Raw genomic sequence first — 11,443 nt, 5'->3', positions numbered from 1 at the left:
TTACAAGTCGATTAAAAGAAGCAAAACAAGGTTTAGTTAAATAGTAGATAAATTTACTTCTTTCATACTTGAGGTAGTCGATTCGACTTGTAAAAGACTACAATTATTATTACACACCCCAAATCAACTATATACTTTTCTTTAGACCTTTATAGCTATATATTAATTGACCTTATTTTAGTATCCTATTAGAAATTCATAATGAGGACGAGCCTTATTCAAAACTTTAATTGAATCCAAGCTTGATATATATCCTTCATGATCCACAACTAGAAAAGGAAGTGGTTCTCCACAGATTTTCTATATAATATATCTCTATTATCTAAGTTTTTCATATCCGAAATAAGTCGTATATTATTTACACAACGTAACGTTGACATTTTTTGCGATATTTTCTATAGTTTTAATCTCTCTTTAAGCTCTCTCTTAACATTAACTACCATATGTGAATCCTTCTTTTTATCTATGTTTATATCTTTCACGATCTCCTAATAAATTCTTGTGCCACGCTTTCATAAAATGTTACAAGAAAAAATAATACGGAGGAATAATTTTCCTTAATATAATATGACTATAGTTAGATAATATACATGTCATGGTCATGACTCATGACTATAGTTACTTGATCAATTCGTAAAATTAGGATGGGGGGCCACTTCATTAAGAATTAAGATATCCAATCCTCAAGAAAAGACTTATAGTATTCAACGTCAATATTCATGCACCATATATTGGCCTCAAAAGTCAGAGCACTAGGCTTATAAATACTAATTCTTTCTGGTGTTTTGTTTAATCCAAACAACTCTTCTCTTCTCTCTCTAATAATCAAACACAAAAAAATTATAGTAGAATAATAATGGAGGTAACCTTGATTAACGTTGCAACTTCTTTAGTCTGTATTTTTACAATAACATGGATGTGGAAAGCACTAAATTGGATTTGGTTGAAGCCAAAAATACTAGAAAGATCCCTTACAAAACAAGGATTTCGAGGGCAACCTTATAAGGTATTGTTTGGTGACACCAAAAAAATAGCTCAAATGGTGAAAGAAACCACTTCTAAGCCTATGGAGCACTTTTCAAATCATTACACCCCTCGAATCTTCCCATTTCATCATCAAACAATGGAGAACTATGGTATGTTTTATTACTAACTTGTCTTTAAATATTATAACAACTTGTTTCTTCTTTAGGTTTATTGTGAGGTGCGACCTTATTTGAAAATATACACGAGACAAAATAATTTTAATAAACATATCACCCATATTATATATATATATATTGGTGAAATGGTATGGTTTGAGTTTGTGAATATTGAAAAGTAAATTAACATGAGACAAAAGAAGTAATGAGTTTTAATTTCTGTGTTTAACGTAAAAATTTATACATCTAGACCGGCCTACTCCGCTTTTACCTAGGATGGGAGCTAGTTGTTAAATGTTTTGGGGATAGTCTTGTATTTTTGTTGGTTCTAATGTGCTAGGGTCATAGGAGTTGTAGGGATTAGTACAACTAATTAATTTATAGATTAAAAGTTAACTAGGTAGTACTCTCTTTGTATTTTTTTTTGTTTTTCCTACTTGGAATCTTAACACCATTTACAAGTAAAAAGAATCTTACTTCTGAACTCTTTTCAATATTAAAGAAAAAAAAATATGATCATGTGGCCTGTCCAGATCTTGTTTAATTCGTCTCATAAAACTTTATTGATATCTAATCGTTATTATTTTTACTAATATGTAATAAAAGATGTTTAAGGTCAAAGAATTACATTGGCAAACACGAACATTTAAAGTATAGGAAGAACAAAAAAATACAGAGGGAGTAATATTTTATATGATCAAATCATATTAGAGCATAGTTGTAATGCAAAAATGAGCAGCAAAAAAATCTTGTTTATAATGTTTTGAAAAATGTATTTTTGTTGAATGTGGTTATCCAGTCAACTTTTGGTAAATAACTTTCCAGTAATTTGGTCAAAATCTAACTTTTGTGGTGAATGGAGCATCTTTTGGCAAAAAAATTGGACTAAAACTGAAAGATTGATCATTTCACATGTGTTAAACATCTAGTAATTCATTTTACCAAGAATATACTTATAACAGTATTATAATGCTAACTATTTAACACAAATTATTCAAACAAGTCAATCGAATTAACAAATTGTTAATTACTTCCTCCGTTTCTTTTTATTTGCAACGGTTTGACTTTTACACTATTCACCAACTCTACTTAGTTTATATTTGGTGATTTATAGTTAAGGAAAAACATATTCATGTGAGTTCTTGTTAGATTCATCTGAATGTATATTTTCCGAATATATACTTTTTAAAATTTTTATTTATCGGTAATAAAACTTATCGATAGTTGAAATTATGCATTGGCAAGCGTGAAAGTCAAACTGTTGCAAGTAAAAAGAAACAGAGGAAGTACTAAATAAGACCTAAAGTGACTTTTATCCTGAAATAAAAATGACCTACTTTAACCATATTACTACATATTGGCTTCATATATAACTTTGACCACATTAATTACTTTTACTAATATATAAATTTAATATTATAATTAAATAATACATTTTGGATTAGTTTTAATGTGTGTTTTCAAAATATTAACATTTGGTAATTTATTATAATTGTATATTTAAGATATTAAAACTCATAATTATTTATTTGCTAAAGTGAAAGTGTAAATATTCGCATCCTAATAAACTGGAAAAAAGTATCATCTATTGATCTCACTTTCCTAGGTTGCAAGTTTGCAACTAACAATAATACATCAATACCTAAAGTCTATTGAAGATTGAGACTGCCTATAAGGTTGGAAATATGTCTGCATCATAATATAAGTACTTCTTTGATTTCTACTACTCACATGATTTTTCAAACAAATAAATGTGAAAATATTATCTTGTGAATTTTATAATTAGCTTCTAAAACAACCAAAATTGTAAATAGTAACAATGAGATAACGGTAAAAATAGGTATTCTAAACTAACTTTTGTAAATTGAGAAATACTAATGAAAAACTTTCAAAAGATCGAGTAAAACATAAAAAATCAACCAACACGAAAGCATAACATAGAAAAAACCCAAAAAAAAAAAAAAAAAACACAAATGAGACAAACAAAGACACAAAGTTTCTAATACTAATTAGCTTAATTACTCAAAAAGGTGAGAGTATTGTGTTTTGGGGTGTATACCATATAGGGCGCCACAATTGCAATGATTATAGAGTACAATAAGATAAGGAAAATAATTAGTCTACTCACTGAGTAATATACCCATCACTAATAAAGAGTAATGGTAAGTGATAATAATTAGTCTATTAATAGTGGGTAGATTACCTACCATGTAGATGTAGCAATGTCCGTTACTAAATAATTAGTGAAAGTATTTTTGACATGATGCAGGAGAAAAATCGTACTTTTGGAATGGACCAACACCAACAGTGATCATAACAAAACCAGAAGAAATAAGAGAAATCATGTTGAAGATTTATGATTTTCAGAAGACAACAACTCCACTTTTGAAGAGGCTTACAAATGGCTTAGTAAGGCTGGAAGGCCAGAAATGGGCACAAGAAAGAAAGCTGCTTAACCCTGCCTTCCATGTGGAGAAACTAAAGGTTGATCAGTCTTTAACTTATGAATTAAGTACAATTTAGTTTGAGTTATAAGGGACACAACGTCTAATTCTTGTAAATTTAAATGAGATTTATATGCCATTAGATCATTAATTAGGGTTAATAATGAGTTGAGCTGAGCTAGAACTTGGGATTGTTTGGCCTTGCTTGTTTAACTTACCTTCAGTAAAATCTCAAGCTTTTCAAGCTCAAATATTCAAGACTAGTTGAGTTTAAAACGGACATTGCTACATCTACCCGGTGTGTAACCTACCCACGCACTACTAATAGAAGCATTAAAATATTATTAATCATGTGAGTTGGATTCCACTATCATCATTCACCATTACTCTCTATTTAATTTCTATTAGTGGTGGGTATATTACCCGGTGGTAGACTAATTATTTTCCGTTTAAAACACAACTTGAGTTCCGGGATTGTAACCAAATAAAAATCAGCCTTTTAAAATTTTAAGATTCTTATGATTAAGTTTTTATGATACATATATAATTAAAGATTTTCACAAGTATTATGTAGATTTTTATTATTTACACATCTAATCTTGTAATATATAAACCGAAATAGTTTATAGTATATGTCGAGTCTATTCACAAGTCTAGTCTTTCAAGTCGAATTTAGCTAGCTTCGCGTAACTCATAAATATTTTAAGTCAAGCTTTAGTAATTGTTTAGGAGACAACTCGGCTCATTATCGCATTTGATTACAATATCATTGCTAATAATTGTTAGATCTTTGTTAAGGGGAGTGTGTGGCAAATCATTCTTAGTGTATTTATCATGCATTAGGGTACATTATTTTTAGCTTACTTTTACATATTTTCAGATTAATTTAGAAAAAATAGAGTAAGTTTAGAAAGTTGAAAAAAACTTTAGAAATGTTACTTTTTTACAACTTAATAATGTAATTCAATTGATAATTAAAAGTCGGATTAAAGGATTAATATTTTTAACACTTGAAAAAAATTGATATTATTGTAGTTTTTTTTTATGATAATCAATATTGTATATGAAAATGAAAGTCACTTAAGTTGGTTCCCTTCCAAAGTTCTCTCCCAAATGAATTATTTCCCCTCCTAAATTTTCCTTAGGTGCATCAAACCTCTTTATGTTTAATTTATAGTTTTTGTAATTTAATGGGGTTTTTAAGAAAAAAAATTACTTTTTTCTTTATAAGTTAGGTTTATCCACCTTATTAATGTATATCTCTTTTTGACCTGGAAAATATATATGCATCGTTATCTTAATTTTACTCTTCGTCTCTCTATCCTTTTCACTTTTCTCTTATACGCTTCTACCTTTTTTACTTTTTATTTGCGTTTTACGCATCTTTTTTCACTTTTTCTTTACATTCTACGCTTCTATCTGGCAAACTATGTATATCTTTTTCTTTTTCACTTTTCTCTTCTACGCTTCTATCTGATAAAATAGAAAAAAGAGAAGTATAAAAACTATGCAAAAATAAACATGAATTATATTTTGGGACGAAAATAATAGTTTTGTTTCCATCAATAAATCTTAAAAATTAATATGACCTAATTTTCTCCAAAAATTACAGCCATCCCAATTTACTTACACCTCTTAAAGCTCTCCCCTTCTGGCCCCCCTACCCCTCAACCCACACGTAGTCACGTAGGTCCCTTATTTGAGGTGATTAGCCATCTCTTTCTTTCTATTCTTAACGCTATATAATAGGTCAATAGCTACTTGATAAATCATCCCATGTATTAGGTATTCCTCTTGCGAAAAGGACAACCTAATATTTTTTCCTTGTCAAAAAAAAAACTTGATAAATCATACGAATAGCTTTTTTGTATGGCGATACAAATAGCTAATTTAATATACTAATTTAAGAAATATACGATACAAATAGTGTAACTATTTTTAAGTGGAGGAAGTATATCATAAAACTGCAATTTTTGTTACAATTTTATTTTTGCATGTAATCGATCACTTTTTATGTATAGCATATGGTGCCAGCATTTCATGCGAGTTGTAATGAGATGATTCAAGAATGGGAGAAGATGACATCGAAAACAGGAAGTGAAGAACTAGAAATGTGGTCATATCTACACAATCTTTCAGCAGATGCAATATCTAGGGCAGCATTTGGAAGTAGTTTTGGAGAAGGAAAGAGGGTTTTTCAACTTTTAAGAGAACACATTTCAATTACTGTTCAATCCTTGCAGTCAGTTTATATTCCTGGGTCCAGGTAATTCATTTTATTAGGATTCAGTTTTTTCTTTTTAGTGTAGAGAGAATCATAAGGACGAATGATATAAACGAGATTTGATTTTAGGTCTTCAACAACACCTACTAGTACAAGACTTTAATAACCAATTAATATAAGCTAATTAATTGGGTGGTTTCATGTGGTAGGTTTAGAATAATGTAATTAGTGAACACTGTGCACTTATCTTAATTAAGACGAATTAAAGGAAAAAAAAAATTAAAAGAAAGCATAAAAACTAGCTACATGAAATAATGAGGATTGAATATCGAAAATGGAAATATGCATATGTGTAAAAGGTGTACGTAACAATGAATCAAGTATATAGCTTGGATATAAATTATAAATATATATATATGGTGATTATAAAGTACTATTATTAGTTGATTAATTTGGAGTTCTGCAGAGACATTATACTTCATATTGGAAAGAAAATAAAGGTTATTTAAGGTTTTAAGACGTGAGTTACTGATATATCATATATGGTTCTTTATAGATGAGGTTTCTCTTGAATATTAATTTCTTAAAATTTATGTGTTTTCAGAATATTTCATGAAAATTTTTGGTATCAGAAATAATGACGACTTGCACTTACAAAAACAGATACATAAATTAATAACAATCTTATAATCCAAATACAAACAAAACGAAATCACATGTCAAATGACATGGTGGCCTATAAAATCCTTGTGGAATTATGACATCCTCATTTATTACAATTGAATTAACTCTGTTGTTGATTTAATTAGGGTATGCACTTTTCAACTAACTTTTTTCCAAATTAAACTTACTTTCATGACTAAAACAACATTATACTATTCATCGTTGTTGTTAGTTAATGTTGCAATTACTTATTGTTATTATCTATCAATGATGTCTTGACCTAGTGATTAAGATTGAGATTCTATGAATGAGGGATTAAGATTGAGATTCTGTGAACGATAGATCATACATAAATTCGAATTCCGCCTCCCTTTCTTTATACTTTGTATTGCCTTTAATTTGTGGCTCATATGGATTGAAAAAAAAAACTTCTTGTTATTATCATCAACTCTAAGGTTATAAAGATTTTCAATTTAAATATATAATAACCCTCTTTAAATTAAATATAATACATTACTCTAATAATATTTCTACTACGAGATATAATTACGCAACTAATTTAATTCTAATAACGATTTCACACGCATATACATAAAACTCAAAACTTATATAAAAAAAGCTAGATGTAAGCATGCAATAATTTAACTTCATAAACTATTTCGCACGCATAGCGTGCAAAGTAGTATACTAAAAAGGCAAGAATCCTCCATAGTATGTGCTTGAGATTTATCTCTCATCTTTGTATCTAGGTTTCTTCCAACAAAAACAAACATTAGGGAGGCAAAAATCATCAAGGAAATGGAATCTTTATTAATAGATATGATCCAAAGGAGGCAAAAGGCAATGGAGAATGGAGAAGAAGCTAAAGATGACTTGTTAGGTTTACTATTGAAATCAAACTTAGAAGGAATACAAGATGAAAAAAATAGACATTATGTTAAATTGGGTATGAAAGAAGTGATTGAAGAGTGCAAAACGTTCTATATTGCTGGACAAGAAACTACTTCTTCATTGTTAGTATGGACTCTTATTATGCTAAGCAAACACCAAGATTGGCAAGAACAAGCACGAGAGGAAATTCTTGCTACATTTGGCCATGATAAACCTAATAATGTTGGCTTAAACCAACTGAAAAAGGTATGTTATCCTGTATTTAATTTTGATCAACTTGCATTGGTTATTTAGTTGAATTTATGTAAGAAGTTATTTTCGTTAGATTTGCTAAGACATAATTGTTTGATTGCTAAGCATAGGAATTAGGATGATGAAATTTCACTTACCTAGGGAAAACTTATAATTAAGTAGCTTTTTGTATCTAGTGGTAGGTAGAATCTTTCAAGGAAGTTATACTATCAGATCATTTTGTAAGTTGCGCAATATTTAGATGAATATATTTTAGTTTGCTTATTGGGCTTTTGCTATAATAACATGGATTATAGTTTTGGGAAAAAGTAGAGGTGATCATGAACAGGGTTGGGTTGGACTTTGGTAAAAAAGAGCGATCAGTTTTGGGCTAAGCTTCTATAATTTTTTGCACCAAAGTTGTCTAATTCAGGCCGTGCCAAGTGGGCTTCCTGGACCATTTCTGGTCAAGTCAAATAGCCTAATTTCGAATTTAAGTTGTCATGACTAGTTTTTTGCCCAAAAATTGGGCCGCGTCCGAAATACGGGCAGACAAATGTTTTCAAAACTCGTTAATTTTCGAGTCAGGCTCAAGTCGATCACCTCTATAAAAAAAACTTTTAAACAAGACCAACTTAAAAAACAATATCATTTCTTTGTAATACAAATGTGGCCGAATTTTGAAAACCATAATGATAGAAATTATCAAAATATGCACACAAAATTATCCTGTGGGATTCAAATTTGTTCTTGCTACTTTCCGTTCAAGGCATTACTATATTAATATACTTATTAGTTTTATATGCCCGCGATGTGCACAAAAGCAAATATAAAGTAAAATTGCATAATAATAGAGATTGAGTAAATTATTAACAAGGATGCAACAAGGAAGGTAAAAAAAAGGTTTTTTTGTCCCTTACATTGCATGAGATTGACTGTATCATGATAAGTCGTTTACTTTACTAAATGAGTTAATCTTGTAAGAGACCGCAAAACAGATTTAGTCCAATAGTGACTAGTTTGATTTCTTTCAAGTGACTAATATAATCCATTTGGTGAATTAGACTGTCTCTTTTAATAATTTGTGTTACTAAATAGCATTTCTGCATTCGTATGTATATCGATCATGTCAAATTAAATTTGACGATCAATATAAGATAAGTACATGATAATGGGTTGTTTTCGACGAAATTGTTTAGGTGAACATGATACTTCATGAGGTTCTACGATTATATCCACCAGTATTCATCCTTAACCGAAAGGTGTGCCGTGACATGAAAGTAGGAGATATGGTTCTACCAGCTGGTGTAGATGTTACATTGCAAACTATATTTATCCATCATAGTAAACAAATATGGGGTTCTGATGCAAACGAGTTTAATCCAGAACGATTTTCACATGGACTTTTGAAAGCTTCAGGAGGAGATATGTGTTTCTTTGCATTTGGATGGGGGCCTCGTATATGCATTGGATCAAATTTCGCAATGATGGAAGTTAAAATGGCTTTGGCAATGATATTGCAACGCTTCTCCTTAGAACTCTCACCATCTTACGCTCATGCTCCTATGATAGGGCGTGGAACTCTTCAACCTCAATTTGGTGCTAACTTGGTATTACACCGTATCTAAAGATAATACACAAATTGTTATATGCGTCCGGCCACACGGGGAGTTATAGATGTGGCCGCGATAATAAGTATTGTTTTCGTTCGTGTAATTGTAAGTATTAGAAATTGAGCTAGTCTTGCGTAGACCTGTTTTATTTCATAATATTGTATTAGTTTGTGATTAGAGCTCCCAATATGTATGTCAACAATAATCCAAGTTACATAGTGGAGTGATCATGATGGAGATGATCCAATAATAATAAATGTAACTATATATACTTTATACAAGATTTTTATTTTTTATATATAATATCATTGCATATTTGTGATTGATTATGAAGGATTGAGATGTTTAATTTTGACAACTGATTCGAGGAAAATAGTATAGGTTGATACTATAGCATGTACAATGGGTGGGTTTTACATGGTCTGAACCATTTGATCTCAAAAGGTTAAAATTAAGTTCTAAATGGTTTTAATCGGATAGCATGCCTCCACAAATCGCAATACTTTTACTTGTATTGTATGTATAGATGGGTTCTCTGAATTTTCTTTTGTTGTTTTATCATACAAAGAAATCATTAAGAAACCCAATTCTATTAAGGCCATTTCTGGCCTAATCTATCAAGAAGTAAATAAGAAGATTGAACGCAGAAAATGGGTCAACTTCCCGCACCGACATAATAATAGGATTCTCTTACAGTGTACTAATATTCTAATATATTTTTTTTTGAGAGGAAACGGCGAGAAATATTATTAATCAAGATCAAGTTCCGCCAAGACTAATACACCTTGTGGAAAGTCATCAACATACAATTGTACATAGCCATTTAGCAATCAAATGAGCCACCATATTTCCACACCTTTCCACATGAGAAAAGGTAGATCTATAATATGTGAGCTACTTACAATAACGTACATTTATGATATGTGAGCTACTTCCACACGTAGGAATCAACAATATATGTATGAGCTACTTCCTCTGTTCATCGCTCTATTGGTTCTAAAATACTTCTCCAAGAAGTTGATATATACAATAGTTTTTAATAAGAGTGAAAAAGCAGACAGGAAAAACTCGGTAAAAAAGTTTGCAACTGATCAACTTCAAAAAAAAAAAAATTGAGAATAAAGTTTATCAAAAAGAGATGAAAATATGAAATTAATAATCTGGGACACCATAAAAATGAAAATTGAGCAAGTACATGTTTTGATACAGATGGTTCATTTTTGCCTATAATAAGTTGGGTCAAAGCCATGGATGGTGAAAGCGTTTGGTAAAACATTAGTGTTTACCAAAAGAATGATACATAGACATATAACAAATTAGGCTGGACAATGATACTTGATAGATAATCTTACCATTAATCAATATAGCATAGACATATTATTCTTTACAGATTAAGAAACCAAAACATAATACTTCTTGAAAGAAAATTGACTTTGTTTCAACAAAAGAAAACTAGAAAAAGAGGTGATATAGAACCTATAAATCGATCAATAGCATGGATAAACGGCGACGACGCGACGGCGAGGTGGTTGCTGGAGGCAGACATAGAACAACATTAGAGCAACAAAGGCTACTATTAAGAGTCCACTGATATTTGACTCATCTTCATCTTCTGATGAACAACATAGTTTCCCCATATTACCAAAAAACTTTGCTTACTTTTATTTTGTCTTGTGCTTAATTTTTGGTGAGAAACAATGCTAACTTATAATTGTAATTCTTGCTCTTTTTTTGTCCACCTCTCATAATTCAAGTTGATGCGTCTATTGACTATTTTATTCCAATATGTCATTTTCGTGCGATTAAAATACTTTGGGAAGTTGATTTAATCAATTCGACTTAATAATACTGAACGAGACAAGCTTCACATGTATATACTAGACTTAGCAACTTGGTTGTTGCACCTAATTAAGTCGTCTATGAGTATGAAACTAGTCGTCTACCTTACAATAATGGTAGGAAAATACAGAGAAGTTTACTTCAACGAATGTATGCTAATATGCTATTCTATCCTTAAGCGCAAGGCTCATAATTCAGTGAACTCACAACCAATCAACCACCAAGCAACAACTATATATATTAACTAGCCGTCTTTGCGCGCGATGCGTGCGTGGATTATTTTGGCAATTATTATTAAATTTCATCTAAATGCAATTTTGAAGGATGTGATTTACAATCATCGTTACTTCTAATTAAATATCATGTAGTGCAAATACAAAATATAAAAATTACTTG

At 30.3% G+C, this 11,443-nt stretch overlaps 1 protein-coding gene across 1 annotated transcript; it reads left to right on the top strand.

Moving 5' to 3' along the window:
- The first annotated feature begins 787 nt into the window (after positions 1–787).
- Positions 788–9,534, top strand: LOC104892027 (cytochrome P450 CYP72A219-like). Its single transcript, XM_048642443.2, has 5 exons — positions 788–1,136; positions 3,412–3,626; positions 5,608–5,852; positions 7,223–7,610; positions 8,795–9,534. The coding sequence occupies exons 1-5, from the start codon at positions 857–859 to the stop codon at positions 9,221–9,223; spliced, it is 1,557 nt and encodes a 518-aa protein (XP_048498400.1). The 5' UTR covers positions 788–856; the 3' UTR covers positions 9,224–9,534.
- The last annotated feature ends 1,909 nt before the right edge of the window (positions 9,535–11,443 follow it).

The sequence above is a fragment of the Beta vulgaris genome, chromosome 4 (assembly GCF_026745355.1).
Source record: "Beta vulgaris subsp. vulgaris cultivar EL10 chromosome 4, EL10.2, whole genome shotgun sequence".
Taxonomy (NCBI): domain Eukaryota; kingdom Viridiplantae; phylum Streptophyta; class Magnoliopsida; order Caryophyllales; family Amaranthaceae; genus Beta; species Beta vulgaris.
The sequence above is the reverse complement of the archived record's forward strand: the minus strand, read 5'-3'. Positions and strand labels throughout refer to the sequence as shown.